This window comes from Atractosteus spatula, chromosome 26 (genome assembly GCF_055471065.1).
Source record: "Atractosteus spatula isolate fAtrSpa1 chromosome 26, fAtrSpa1.hap1, whole genome shotgun sequence".
NCBI classification, from domain to species: Eukaryota; Metazoa; Chordata; class Actinopteri; order Semionotiformes; family Lepisosteidae; genus Atractosteus; species Atractosteus spatula.
Window position 1 is genome coordinate 1,921,416 of NC_142731.1, and position 15,642 is coordinate 1,937,057.

Genomic DNA, 15,642 nt, shown 5'->3' on the forward strand with positions numbered 1-15,642 from the left:
TTGACAGTCGAACTCACCTATTAGGTGGTCAGTTCTCTCCTAAAACACCGTTCATGACCTATCAACGCAGTTTTTTAAGTGCCGTGTTCTGCGGTAAACCCAGGAATGGTTAGAAAAATCCAGATCCAAACTAGGCAGGCGTTTTTTACGTTAGGTGTTACAAATTTGTGGATTTGTAAAGTAGATTGTTTTCAATTCACATTTCCAAACCTCTGCCTTCTAACAGTGTCTAAGGTGAGACGTGATTTTGAAACATTTCTGTAAAAAGTGGGGTTTATGTTTTGCAAATCCTGAATTGCTTATTTGCCTTTTCTACACACTTATATTGTCAGTTTTTGCGTACAGCAAAGCAAAACTCATATTGTTTTAGGAAGAGTTCAGAGAGTTTCAAATATCTGGTTGTCTTGTTTACCTGCATTTGCTAGTTAAGTAACCGAAGTCTTAAAAAAAATGTATCAAATGATTGAATAACTGTTCCATAAGCATTCTTGATAAACACAGTCATATAGAATAAATAACCCTTTGTAAACATGTTTTCAGTATTTTCGTTAATGAAATCCTCGTAGTATTTGCCGTTGACAGATATAATTTAAACGAGAAAACCTATAGCAATGTGTCTTTGGCCAGATGAGATGGGAGACTTTTAAGATTTTAAGGTCATTTTTAATTTCCAGATTTCGAGAACGTTATTTAGTCAATCTAAGTTTAGTCACCTCTGCGCAGTTACTGAACACGGTTCTGTGGAAGAAGAGCTCGCACATGAACCGTAGTGCTCATTTCTCCTTTGCAAGTCAGGATCTGCTGGTGTTTCACCTGTTTTAAATTCATAGACTGCGCACCCTGCGTTTTTAGCAATTTGCTCTGGTGGTTGCGTCGTGTCGGGAGTGTTTTTACGCCGCGCATGTGATGCTTTCCTGGCTCTCCTAACGTTGTGTGGCGTTGGATGAGGGAGTACCTGGTTCCGTTGTTGAGGAGTCGCGGTGTGTAACTATGACATTTCATCAAGTTTAATTTTCTTTTTGTAAAAGTAGAGATGCACCGTGTGGAAACGGGGAGACAACCGATTTCTCATTTGATCTTTAAAACGCTAAGAAAATCGGTGAATCGATTTTTTTTCTTTATTTACTTTTTCTCATAGCTTGTCATTTCTGCTCCAACCCCTCTGATGCCTCCTCCGCAATTTATGTTAGGCTGTCCCGAGTACAGCCAGTGATATGGTCAAATTGGCCATCTCTCTTCTGGTGCAAGAAACCAGTAACACGAGTAGACCTGCGTCTTTACGCGAGATATGTTTACGCGAATTCGTGTACACGCGGTCAGTGACGAAGAAATAAAACGATGCGGAAGATTTTGCGAAATCACATGTGGCACTGCGCGCACCTGAGCTACACCCAGGAACTAGTTACCGAGTCTGTAGCGCACCGGTGAGGCGTCACCCTCGGTATGGCTCGGGAACCTGAAAACAGGTAGGAAGGGTAGAGGCGAGTCATGGAAAAGTGCCCGATTTGGAGTTAAGAACCGAGATTTTTAAGGGGTGGAGAAGTTAAGGGGTGGGATGACGCAGACCAGTCTGGCGCGTGCTGTATGGCATAGATCAATCTTTGATTCGTGCAGTTCGAGACAGAATGCAATTTGTGAGAGCTAGGCATCTCCTGTGTTCCCTGCATTTTATTATCAAATTTTATTTGACCTATTCGGCATGCTGTACAATATTGCTCTTTCCGTGATACCATAAACCTCATGCATGCACATACTAATGCACTCGAGATTGATTGTCCTTGTTTCAGGGCGGGGAATAGGTCTAAGGGAGGGTGTTCTGATTGTACGCGCTTTGTCAGGAACCTAACTTTACCTCGTAAGACACGAGTCTACTGTATTCCTCTTGCTGCGCGTTTCTTTTACAGGATTGCGTTTATTTACAAATAGATTTAACAAACAGATCTCCCAATTTGGAATTGCTGTTTTTTTTTAGCAACTTGGCTTTACAGCTCCAACCCTTGTACTACAGTAAAACCGAGGACCAGTGGAGATAATCCTGGAAGGTCCAGCATGCTTTACAGGAATGTCTGTACTAGCTGGCATGTCGCTCACTGAGGGTTGTGTGCTAAATCTCAGTCACAGTTAGCTAGTGATGCGGCCCATGCGCAAACCAGCTCGGCGATCTGTACAATCTTTTGCTATGAGAACAGTTGACAGTTTCAAGATGAAAAGGTTTTGTAATGTAGTTCCCCATGCAATGTGTGTGTGGACTTGAAGGATTTGCTCAGAGCTGTGAGTCTTGCTTTGTTGTGAATTCTGGAGTCACCTGGAATTTCTGTTCCTCAGGAGGTTTTTGAATGGAGTTCAAGAGCACTTGGTAACAAGCACTCTAGGGTCCATGTCTTTTCTGGTGAGTATGGCACAGTTCTGTTTCTGAATTTTTTTTTCCAAATGGCCGTATGGTGAGTCTCCTTTTTCAACAAAGGGAGAAGATACAGGTCAGATTTCTACAGGAACATCAATATGCCGTAGAAAGTCTTTCCTTCCAGGTTGAACTAAGTGGTGCCATTGGAATCTATTGTCATTTCTCACCAGTGATGTACTATATTGTCGTGTTAAGTGCTTTTACACAATCATATCATGTCACTAGGTGATTGTGACTGGCATTCCCCAAGTGGTGGAGCACAGTTGGCAGAGTGCCCCTGGGGTAGGCGTGTGACTGGCCAGCCAGGGCTCTCTGCTTTCTGGCAACAGGAAATTTGCAGTCACATCAAGTCAGAGGCACCCCTACTGTAGCTCCCAGTTGGTGTTAATTCTCCTGTCGGGTGCGGTGGAGCATGTTCCCTGTTTAGCAATCAGGGGCTTACTCAGAGCAGCATGTTTGCCTTTTTTATTCTTCCAGTGCAGTGCAGGAGCTGTCACTTGAGAGAAATCTGGGATTTCAGATTGAGTAGGAAGAAAATGGGGGGGGGGGGGGGGAACGAAAAAATGTTCAACTTATCACCTCACCAAAAGCCCTCTGAGTCTTAAGAACAGAAGTCGCAATTAAAACTTTAGCTTTTTCTCCACACTCCCCACACATTCAATCTGTAACGGTTTTTTCCTATGTAATTCTGTTTGTGGCTGACTGTGTGCTCTTTTTTATGCATCAGCGGTGGGTGTCGGAGAAACTGAGTGTTGAGAGCTTAAGGGATTTGGAGTTATTTGGAGGTAAGTTCTCACATGTAACCCAATAACTTGCTCATTTAAAATGAGAATTTAAAATTTTTTAAAATTCCTTTTTTCTAATGGCTTCCAGTAAAATCACTAGTACAATATGTCAGTATAGTGCAAAAGAACTACAATATTTCAGTCAAATGTACTACCGTACATTACGACTTATGATGCATCATTCCTGTAATTACTTGAGTTTTTATCATGATGAGATTTTAAACTGAGAGTCCGATTGCCCACTGCTCTCAATTTGAAGGTGTTTACTTTCATTCTGCAAATTAGCTGACAACACCGATGCCAACTACAGCAACTTCCATCACATCAAGGTTTGAGAAAGGCTTTTCTCTCACAGACTGCAGCTTTTTCACCCACGATATACTCATTGCAAACTCTTATTATTTGAAGTGAGAAGTGGACATAAAGGCTGAGCTTAAGAAATCATCATGATAAAAAGTGAACAGTGGTGAAACGAACCGTTATCGCCATACCACATAATACGTTGTAGAAATGCACGGTGCCGTGCTGTATCGTGGAGTCTTTAAGTGTTAAGATTAGATGATGCCACATGCCAGGGTTTCTCATGACATTAGGATTTAATATACAGACCAAAACAAGAATGATAGTATTATCACCTGTGGCTACCGCCTACCCAGAAAATCCAGATAATCATTAGTAAAGCTTGTTTTTGTATTAAATGTCAATGGTAGTTTTAAATAGTTTATAAATACTCTAAAAAGAAGTCTCTAAGCATTTCTTAAAAAACACAGCTTGTGAAATGCAGCTCTTATTTTGTATGATGTTTTTGAACTGGTGGTTATCCCATCTCAATGAAAATGTATTGAATAAGCGGAACATGCATTCAGTCCCTTACACCATTACCCTCTTCACAGCCTTAAGTTAAACTGATCCATTTGGAAGAACAGGGAAAGAATTGACCTGCAGATATTTTATGAACTTGTGATGAGCATGTCTTGGTCAAGCATAAGACATTGAATCAGACACTTGGTGTTGGTTTATCTGAGAGGCTGCAGCTCATAAGACAAGACATAGATAAGTATGCTTTGCAACAGAAGTCGTATCGGGTTCATTTTCAAAAGACTTTATTGAGCTTTGAGGGTGACCACCGTTTGTGTGGTCTGCCTCAGGCCAACCTGCTGTGCCGCAAGTGTCTGATCTTAAATGGAATCTGGATTTCTGCTGTGCTACATCTAGGATCGGTGCTATGCCCTTTTCATGTCTGAAACTCTGTGCTTTCTCACTCTTTTGTCTGCTGTTCCTGAGATTATAATGTAAAGCAAGCAGTTCATTTATTAAAAACGGGACCCATTTTTATATTCTTGTTTTGGGTTTCTCTATCCCAGAGCAGAGCAGCTCTCAAAGGAAAGTAAGTGTTTCCGTGTTTTGTTTTGTGTGTTTGTATATCCCAGACTGTGGCTATTTGCTTTTGTGCATGGATGATTTAATTGTGAGTGTGCTTTCTGTGATGGAGCTCGTCCTACCACAACATCCCATGTGCGATTAGGGTTTCATACAGGAGAGCTTGACTTCATTGATTCTGTGGTTGATGGCCTCTGTTCCAATTAGTCGGAACTGCATTTTTTCAAGGCACAATGGTAACTTGGGGTGCATTTTCCTATATTTTCCCAGTCCCACTAGTGAGTGAGAGTATCACGTTAGCTATTAAACTTTGCAACAGATTTCAGCTATGATATTTTGAAGCCGCTGAACGTGTTGATCAATGTGTAATTGAGTAAATAATTAGCATATTTAAGAGTTTAATGAGGTCATAGGACGTTGCACCAGAGTGAAACCAGCATACACAAGGTTACAAGGACCAGGAATTGGTTAATGTCTGCTACCACGATCTCTCATAATGCAAACTCACAGGCCCCCACCTTCCACATGTGTTGATAGGCCAAGAATACCAATGCCCATTCTAAACACCCCTGACTGATGGCTCTCACGAGGTTGAGCATTGCTGTCTGTGGAATTGCGCAGTGGGTTCATCATGTTGTCCAGATGTGAGCTATAGGACCCAACCCAGGGGTCTGCAACCCACGTCCTGGATAGCTAAAAGTCCTGCAGCCTTAAAAGTTCAGTGAGCAAAGATGTGGAAAGCATGTTATTTACTCTTAATGAAACAAATGATTGAGCCAATTAAGTCAATCAGAGCTTAGCTGGAATGAAAATGAAAGATCATGCAGCCATCCAGGAAAAGTTACATACCCCTGGCGCAGCCTGTGTCCAGTTGCAGCCTTGGATGACCGGGCCAGTTGGGAGTCCTTATCAGAGCATGTGTTTGTTTAGCTTGCTGCCTAATTGAAGAGATTTGAATTCTCTCCAACTAGGTGCGGGTATTTCATTACGTCTGCATTTTAATTTTCATTTTAGAAAGAGGAGTTTTTCAGAAAAGCTTAATAAATTTGCTATGCTTTGCAGAACGTGGGAGTTGCTAGTTTTTGGCATTGTATTGTAAAGGCTGGTTTGTGTACATGAGTATCATTGCTGGCAGTTTGAGTCCTACTCTGTGCACTCTGCTACAGCTGTGAACCCCAGCTCTGAGGTGACATGGGAAGGGTTATTTTAGAGTTATTTCTTGTTTACCATTGTTGGAATCTAGGAACCTGAAATGCATCGATTCATGCATGTTTCCTCTCCAGTCCTACATACTCATAATTTTGATTTGGACTGAGGATGTTTGCTGATCTTGCTTTTGAGGAAATCCTAGCAAGTCTAGGCATTGCAGGTCCAAGATGGTCGAGTGGCATGTACCATTTCAAAGGCACAGATTTCCATTTTTTAAAAAGTGAAATAACTGTACGTTCATGATGCGTTATGCCCTTGGGTACTGTCAATGGTGCATTCTTAAACTGTCTGTGGAGTGGTACTCGTTTAGCAGGGATTCCCAAGATGGGAAGATTTTATGTTTTTTTGTGGTGGGTTTTAATCCTTCAGCTTGTCATTTGCACCTGTGTGCAAATGAATGTTTATTTGATTTGGCACAGTTAAAAAGGAGGTGAGATCAAAGGGGGTCGAGGTCCATTTAGCTGCTGAGGGGTGTTCCAGCAAAAACCCAAAGCAGAATCTGGAGTTCTAAACAGCGAGTGAGGGTGCAAACGCGTATTCATAAATCCTCTCTCCTCAACACTTCTTTTGCCCTCTCTTTCCAGTTACAGCTGCCAAAGAGTGTAAATATGTCACAGGAGCTGCTGACTTCGAGCTGAAGGTGTTTAAATGTCAAAGTATAGCCCATAGCCTTTTCAAGGATATTTCTTAGCCAAGCAATATTTTCATAGATCTGACATACTGTCAAAAAAGGAGAAAGCCCAGTCTGGGGTGCACATGGAGACAATTGCATGGCCTCTATGAAACCCTGTTCTGGCCTTGGCAAGAAATTGCAGGGTTCTGAAAAATACAGCATTATACTGTACACGTGCATATTGTAAGTTGTTCATTTTTTCTTTTCGTAGTTGAAGTCCACAGAGTATAAAATTTTAGTGGGAGCTTCCTCCTGAAGACCCATTAATACCAAACCCGTATTGAGGCTTTTCTGTTCTTCTGGTCAGAAGCCATTGTTATGTGGTGCATTACAGTACATTCTTAACTCCCAAAGGAGAGCATGAGAGGAAAAAAATGTAATGAACTTCATTCTTTTTACTGCAATATGAGGGTTTGAACTGTTGGTAAAATGGACAGAAAAATTATTGGCATGCAAATTAAACGGGTACAACATTGCACGGGGAATAATGACGCTTTATTTTTCAGACCCTGACTATTTAACATTGTTTGGTTTCACTATTCTACTGTTGTTCACTAATCTGAAGTCTAGATGCATCAGTGCTGTGTACATGGGCGTTGTGGTTTTGTGTTTATGTGGCTCCCATTTAAATGTTCATAGTTCTGAAAGAAAATTTCACTTCCATTCTGAGAGCAGCTGCTGTGCGGGAATACAGCTGGACTTTTTTTAGTCTTGAAGTATGTGTTCCAATTACCAACTTAAACTAATCTAATCGTTTTTTTTTTGTTTGCTCTTGCATATTTGAATTGTCCACAAAGTAAAAAGGATGTCTTGGAATAGTTGACCTGCTTTTGGAAGATGTTGTGTGTAAATCTGTCCACCATCTTGCTATTCATGGTGCTTTCCAGGTGACTGCACTGCAGCTACTACTTAACAAAGAAAAAATACACGTTCGTCTCCAAGCAGATTTCTCAGAGCTTGGATTTCCCAGCGTGCTTTGCTTGGCGGAAGTTGTCTGTTGTTGGACAGATGGGTCATTCTCCAGTTGCTGAGGATCTTGCCGGGTCTACCTTGGTCTCTCAGCTTGTTCATTCATTTAGAGCTAACTCGCTGAATTGGATATGCACAATTGGATTGTGTTCTGCAACTATTTCTTTAAATATTAAAGGCCATAGGTTTTGAAAAACCCACATAGCTAGTTTTTGACCTTCATGTGATGGGACATCTTCATTGACTTATTTTTTTTTTTCCCCCTTGGGTTGCACCAAGTAAGAAAAAAATATTTGCCAGCTGGGGCTTTCTAGATGTGCACTTTTGGTTTAACAGGACAGCATTTCTCTTGTTATCTTTTTTTTTCTTAAAGTTAACAACTTTGCACTGTTAATTGGTTATTGAGAGAGTAATGCATCATTGATTTCTGCTTTAGCACTTTTAGTCAAGCTCTGACTGACGTGTAGCCAAATATTACACTGCTTATTTGTAAACTAACAAGTAGCCTAATTGCAGGGGGTTTTCGTGTTCATTTAGAGAAAATGATGCATAGCTGGTGCAGCTTGCAAGAGGAAAATACACCAGACAGCCTTGTGCAGCAATCACAGAACAAGAACCAGCAAATGGAAAGCAGTCCTGGCACTGATGACTCGCCATATGCGATTCTTTAAGGTCAATTTTCAAGATTGCAATTTTGATTATCTGCAGCTGTTTTTGCAGAGGCTGTCTTTATGAGGCCATAGTAACAGAAATGTCCATGCAGAAAAGTCAACAACTGTAGCATTGGTTCCTCTGTGACTGTCCTTTGGCTTATGACAAGAAGCCATTTTCTGGAAGGACTTGAACTTTCAGTTTCTCTGAATACCGTTTGCACAAGAACTTGCAGCATGTGAAATCCTGAATAGTTCAGTCTGCTGTGCATTGGGAATCTTGTTTCCATCTTCTTTAACTCTGTCCCCTTCCCAGGCCAATGAAGAGAGCACCGAGTCTTTAGCCTCTCTCCCCCACCGGGAAGCCATGGGCAGCTTTTTGCCAGACAACTCTTCCTATGAACTGCTCACCATCATAGGCAAGTATACATTTTTGTCTTCCCCCAGGTATAGCATTTTACTTATGTTTTCGAGCACAATAACGTGCCAGAAAAAAACGGGAGAGATGGAGCATGTAGCACTCCCAAATCAGTTCTTAGGTAACCTGCTTCACCTGAGACAGGGGAGCACGTTAATACTCACAGGTGAAGTGAGATGCTGGTCCAGTTGTAAATCCATGGTAACCAGCCAGGTGACAGGTGGGTTTGGGTGAGCCTGGCCACCATGACAACAGCTTGTTCTACAGCACTCAAGTGGAGGTGAGCATGATATCTATGAACTAATCTATGGTTGAGGAATGTGCAGCACAATTCCTTTACCTTCCCTAGCTAGAGCAGTGTCCAGATCTCACCCCTATTAAAAACCTGTGAAGAGTGCGAGTCAGTTCCTAACATCACAGCCTGAACCACAACCTTATTGTCACTGACCTTAACCTCCAGCACTGATTTGCACGTAGTCCCACATTTGTGATGCAAAGACCCATCTTCATTAAGTGGTAATAATAACAGTGTTCTTTTTATTTAATAATTCTCATTAAAAAAGTTTAATATGTAGGTTAGATACTCCAGAATTGTCTTAAACCTATTTAAATAAATCTGCTGTGTTTTTTTCATTTTTAAATATTACTGCATGTTAAAATATCCATGCATCTTCTATTGTGTGCTTTAGGTAGCTGATATCTCTTAGAATTAGACAGTTTGCCGCGTTTGTATGAAGGGCGCTATGAAATGTATTTCTGGCTGGCTCAGTGGCTGTATCTTGTGTTGTGCTGATGTGCGTGGCGTTGCTCCCTGCAGGCAGAGGGCTGGAGGACTTGATGGCGGTGAACTTGGGCCGGTACCGGCCCACTGGGGAGCATGTGGCGATCCGCCGCATCAACCTGGAGGCCTGCACCAATGACATGGTCAGCTACCTGCAGGTCAGCTCCTAGTCCCCCAGTCAGCCTTCATTAGAACGCAGATGCTGAGGAGACATGCCCGGGCTTATGAGGAGTCTGGACTTGTCTTTCATCTTGGATAGACATTCCCTGCAGGAAAAAGATCCTTGAATGCATAGTCATTTCTGGGTAAAATGGCACCTTTCCAGTTAAATCAATTCAGAGCAAAACTGTTGACTTCTGTTGGAGAGTCACTTTGACGTCTGCATTGTTTCAACCTAGTCCCTTTTGTCTTCAAGGGCACAGGAACCAGGTGTGAAATTTGCCATCTGATGGTGCGACTCTGTGAGGATTTGTAAATGTTTACCTTCCCTCTCCTTCAGGGCGAGCTTCATGTCTCCAAGCTCTTCCACCATCCCAACATTCTGCCCTACAAGAGCATATTTATAGCTGAGAATGAGCTGTGGGTCATCACTCCCTTCATGGCTTATGGTAAGAGATGACTTTTGGAACATTGAGGCAGGGTGCTACATACAGTATAAGTGTAAAGATTTGTGTATTTGCCACACCTATCAGTTGGCTTTTTTATGAGGTCCAGGGAAAAAAATACCTCAGTACAGAATTACTGCAGAAACAGAACCTGAAACTGCAACATTTTACAGCAGTACAGCTCTATCTTTAAGCAGATAATTTGGCATTGCATCAGGTATTATTTCTAAATGATATCTGTTAGGGGCACTGTTTTTATAGGGGGGAGTCTGCAGTACATGCGTGTGCACCACATCTTTAGTATTGTCCAGCTCTGTTGCTTTGGATGTTACTGTTCAATTGCATAGCCAGCATTGTAAATGCTGAGGAGTATATCCAGATCTTTTAAACTTGGATAAATCTGAACAATACGTTCTCTTTGGAGTGTTGAGAAGTACATTTTGAAAGGCTGAGTGCTTGAGAAAATAACACATAAAACCATCCAAAAATCAAGAGAGAGACTTAAGTCTGAATTGGAAACTGCATTAAAAATGGGACTCATTCTCTTAAAATAGTCTATTGAATTTTCCACTATTCAAGCTTTTCGAGCTGCTCCAAAAATGCATACCCCAAAACTATCTGATGTGAGAATTACTGTGTTGAAAGAATTTTGTCCAAATGATGTACAACGGGTAATTTCATGGTGAAAAGTAGAAAGACAACATTTTGGCTGTGATATCAAAAGAAGGCTAACCAGCCATAATGCCTATTTCTTCTACTTTGCAACATGGAATTAACCTTAACTTGTTCCCTAGCTTACTACACAAAGGAAAAAGGAAGCCATTTTCATGGCTTTTGGAAGACCAGTATGTGATGCTGTTTTTTTTTGGACCAGACATTTCAAACAAGTGTCTGTGTCTTGATGGTGTGGGTGACTCTGCTGCCATTCAGATGAAATGTCAAAAGAAGCCCAACACTGTGGACATTGAAAGTCCCATGGCATGTTGCACAGAATTCTAGGCTTGCCTTGCACAAAATATTCATATAAGAAGTTTTTTTTGGGAAGATAAAATGTAATTTGCCCTGATGTCATCACAGGCTCTGCCAAGGACCTGATCAGTACCCACTTCACAGATGGCATGAATGAGCTGGCTATCGCATACATTCTGCAGGGTATTCTTAAAGCTCTGGACTATATCCACCACATGGGATACGTGCACAGGTGAGCTGAGCCAGATGTTAGCAAGAATTTTGTTAAAACGGGGGGCAAGAAGGTACACACAGTGTAGCTCTTGGTAAAAGTGAATGAAACATCTCAAAACGTTTTGTTGTTTGTCATATTTCAAACTTTTTTTTAAAGATTTGAATCCGTTTCATAGACCGTAAGTATAATTTTATATATACTGGATGCCTTCCTGCACCAGCAGTCCCTGTACACAGCAGATCAGAATATCATCTGACCCATTTCTCGATTAGTGTTTAGCATTGCACAGTGTTGATCAGCAACTTTATTCTGCAAGAAGAACTTGTAAGTTAAATTCCAATGTTACTCTGAACATCTTTTGTGATTCTGTAGAGCCACGGTGTTTTGTGGTTTTCCACTGGAGTTTTTTAGTTAATGGGACTGACCTACAAGCTCTACAATCATAGGTCTTGATTTTGAGCAGATTGCTATAAAACCTGCAGAGCTGTGACGCTCCAGGCCAGGGGTGAATAGAATGGATTAAGGCAAACAGTGGAACAGATCTGACACCGATTGTTCAGCAGTGATTTCATGATTTGATTTCAGCTTTTACCAGCTGTGGGCATCTATACAAATCTTGCAAGAGAAGCAGAAAAGTAATATTTCACAACCTTTAAACATGGCTTATACATTTAATCGCAGTAAGTCGTCAAGCGTGAAACAACTAGAGCCACGTGTTGGCTTGCACGAAAGCTTGTGGATTGTAAAGCCTGAAATGGATTGAACAGTTGTGCGTCGGGGGAGTTGCGATTCCTCGTAACGGCTTGCTCGTCCTCGTGTGCGCCCGGCAGGAGTGTGAAGGCCAGTCACGTGCTGATCTCGGCCGACGGTCAGGTCTTCCTGTCTGGCCTGCGCAGTATCTTCAGCCTGATCCGCCACGGCCAGCGTGCACGCGTGGTGCACGACTTTCCCCAGTACAGCGTCAAAGTGCTGCCCTGGCTGAGCCCGGAGGTCCTGCAGCAGGTAAGCAAGCTCTGTCATCGTTTCCGTTCTTGCTGAATATAGCTGCTTAAAAATAAAAAACACCTGAAGGTCACCACCACTCTTCTTGAAAGTAGTTCCCAACCTCTCACTGTACCCCTCTCTTTTTCAGAATTTGCAGGGTTACGATGCTCGTTCTGATATATACAGTCTGGGGATCACTGCCTGTGAGCTGGCCAATGGACATGTGCCCTTTAAGGATATGCCTGCAACTCAGGTTTGTTGCAAGAAACATAGCAAGTGGTAGTGGAGTATACATTTCCTTGTTTGCTTAATTAGAAATTGCAGATGAGTTTTTCTAGAATTTTTTTTGCCAGATCAACTTGGCACAATATTAAAAATTAGTTCAAGTTTTGAAAGTATTTCACGAAGATGCAATAATACTTTGTCTGATTTCTCAGAAATTTGTTTTGCAAACAAACACGTATGTTTTACACACACACTTAGCAAAAAATGCATAGACAGTACAAATAAACATTACATTGAAATAAGTTTAAAATTACATACAAGACCTCTACATAGCCATTGCACACAGCTCTAGCAGGAATACATACAAGATTTGGTGTAACTCTCCTACACATTTTAAAAGTTACGTTATTACTAATCGTCATATAAACAAGTAGGTGATGTGTCCTTTGTCAAGTACAGTGTGGTTGCAGTCGGTGGTTCCATGGGGATAAGCAGGGATACTGTTGCAATGCGATCCTACAGACCACTGAACTGAATAACAGTGATTCTTGCCATTGTGTAATTTAATCGAACCTGACTGCTTCTCTCCCCGTCCCAGATGCTCTTGGAGAAGCTAAATGGCACAGTGCCCTGCCTCTTGGACACCAGCACCATCCCTCCGGAGGAGCTCACCATGAAGCCGTCCAGGTCGGGGGCTGACTCGGGCATCTGCGAGGGCACAGGGGCCTGCAGCACACGCCACGCTAACGGGGAACCCAGCCAGCACCCCTACAATCGCACCTTCACCAGCCACTTCCATGCCTTTGTGGAGCTGTGTCTGCAGAGGAATCCAGAGAGGAGGTAGGCCTGCCACACCGCCATCTTCCAGGCCAGCCGAGCATTAACCTCGTTATTGACTGGATGAAGCGGTCACTGCCATGTCTTCTGCTGCACATGGTGCACGTGGCTTTCAGGAAACCAAAAACCCAAGCTTCACTGGCAACGCTGAACTGCCCTTTTCCCTGTGTACCAGTAACCCAGCCGGGAGGAGAGCAGTCATGTGCTCTGTCTCACCACGCACCCTTGGACAGACTCCAGCTTGCTGAGATCCTCACCAGGTTAAGAGGTTTAGGGATAATGGAAGGATCCCTAGAGACTCTTTTCAGTTTAATCAACTATTTTATGTAGAGGCCAAAGCTATAATTCCAGGCAAATAAGTGTCTTCCTTACATAATGATTGATGGATATTCGGCACAAACTCATAGGGACCTTGCATAAAACATTTTGATGAAGCTCTAGTACCTAGACAAACAAGTCAGGCAGAGTAACCTTCTCCTGTTTTTCTACTTTCCCATTTATTTGTGTAGAATTATTTTTTGTTATGGAGTTGTAGTAACATGCCTTCTCCCTCTTTTTTTTGCAGACCGTCTGCCAGCACCCTTCTCAGCCATTCCTTTTTCAAGCAGGTAAGAACCCTCTTCTTTCTTCATAAATCCTTATTCTCTCAGCCTGGAGAAAAAACAGCTACATCAGTGACCGCAAGGAAGTACAAAAGATTTAACCACTGAATTTCTGTGAGTTACTGTGCCAGTGAAATATTGCATTTGACAAATTGCAAAAGGCGGTAGTAATTTCTTGTAGTTATGCAGTTTTTCTTTCCAAAGGATCCCAAAGCACTTTACGTGTAGCCATCCACCCCTTGAAGTGTTGCACCCACCTGCATCGCATGCTGAAGAAACCAGGATATTCCTCTACTCTTCCAGACACTGCCATGTCTTTAATGACCTAGTAGGAAGGCAGTGCAAAGCCTTAAGTCTAGTGGCTTCAGATGCTGTAGTGATAAATAATCCATGATGATAACTAATCATTTATGCTGCTGTTCTATACAGACCTAAGGATGAAACCTACAGAAATAAGGCCTACAGATGAAACATCCCTTCACATCCATAGAAACATCTTAGAAGGGGATTTGGTGGAAAGATTGTTTAATCATAACTTTACTTCTTGCAGCATGTTATAATGGGCCTCTCTCTACATTCACAGCCCTCCACACTTCTGCATTGACTTTACAGAAGATGGACTAAAAACTGTTCGGGAACAAGTAAAGGTTTATTCTATAAAGAAAAGAGAAGAAAAGAAACACAACATTTTGGCTTTGGAACCTTTGTGTGTCGAAGAAGGCTCCACAGCTGAATCTTTATTTAAGTACACATTAAGTACTTTGACACCCAAAGAAGGTTCCAGTTTCTTTTCTTCTTTTTTCAGCATGAAATAAACCTTTACTTGTTCCTACACATGCTGATGCAGCTCCCTGCCAAACTGTTTGGCAGCATTGGCAATTTAATTGCCATTAAGGTCTATTTTCTCTCCATGTTTCATTCAAAGCAGTTTTTGATGACTAATTTTCCTTTTAAAGACCTCCCAATCTTGCAGCTGATCATCACCTTGCTTTAGATGCTGTAGTGATGTTGGACAACGTGTAGATGATAACTAATATGTTACATTGCTGGTCCAATTACAGAGGAGAGTCTCTTCAGATCTCTCTCTCCCCTTGTTCTGCAGATAAAACGGCGGGCCTCAGATGCCCTGCCCGAGCTCTTGAGACCTGTGGCTCCCATCACCAACTTTGAGTGTGCCCAGCCTCCTGATTCCCCTACAGTCATGGCCAGTCTGGAGTCCAGCTTGAGCCACCTGGAGGTTGACGACTGGGATTTCTGATGAACAGTGGGGGCAACAGGGCATCTTAGAGTAGCTGTAGTGAAGACATTTTTCAGCGCTCTCAGTCAGATACTCGGTCCACGGTTACCGCTCAAGTGAACTAAGAATTGGTCAGAGCTTTTATCTCCGTGTCTTTTGCTTCATGCCGTGATGGCTACGGGCTCTTTGGAACACATTTTCTCATGTTTCTCCATCCTCTGGCATCAGCTGTTACAGATCAGAGAAATGTGAAAACGGTAGGCAACTGCACAATTCCACAACAGTATTGAAAGATGAAATACATCAGACATCCACGACTTGAAGAAGTGTTTCACTTGTAGTATTGGGAGAAGCTTTCTTTTATTTCAAGTTTTATTTGGGTGGGTGTAATTCACTCTCCTGTCCTGCTCCACATGGAGGAAAAGGTTGTACACATGCTGTAATTCATCTGAAACCGATGAGAATAAAACTTGTTGAAGGTGGCAGGGTTCTCTAGTTGGGTTTATTTGTGCACTAACAGGATCAGTTGTGAACAGGGGAATTGGAATAGGGGCTACACCCTTCTGGTTTTTTGTTGCAAATTGAGTTCTCCAATTAGTCTTTCCTGGGTATATCTATTTTGGGGGTGTGGGGGGTTCTGAAAATTGAGGATTTTTTTAAGGTAAAAAAAGGTTAAGGAAAGATACATTTAAGGTACAGG

The 15,642-nt window shown here is 42.1% G+C and overlaps 1 protein-coding gene across 5 annotated transcripts; it reads left to right on the forward strand.

The window, feature by feature from the left end:
- Positions 1 to 78: 78 nt before the first annotated feature.
- Positions 79 to 15,424, forward strand: strada (STE20 related adaptor alpha). Of its 5 annotated transcripts, none has more exons than XM_088906355.1 (13): positions 81 to 234; positions 2,326 to 2,389; positions 3,132 to 3,189; positions 4,554 to 4,576; positions 8,387 to 8,493; positions 9,310 to 9,427; positions 9,769 to 9,877; positions 10,952 to 11,075; positions 11,888 to 12,059; positions 12,190 to 12,294; positions 12,865 to 13,106; positions 13,669 to 13,711; positions 14,808 to 15,424. In XM_088906355.1, exons 2-13 carry the CDS (start codon positions 2,378 to 2,380, stop codon positions 14,961 to 14,963), a joined length of 1,269 nt encoding a protein of 422 aa, XP_088762481.1. In that variant the 5' UTR covers positions 81 to 234; positions 2,326 to 2,377; the 3' UTR covers positions 14,964 to 15,424. The 5 variants fall into 5 exon arrangements, with proteins under 5 accessions (XP_088762484.1, XP_088762481.1, XP_088762480.1 ...); XM_088906353.1 differs by lacking the exon at positions 81 to 234 and adding an exon at positions 922 to 1,466; XM_088906357.1 differs by lacking the exon at positions 81 to 234 and adding an exon at positions 928 to 980.
- Positions 15,425 to 15,642: the final 218 nt, after the last annotated feature.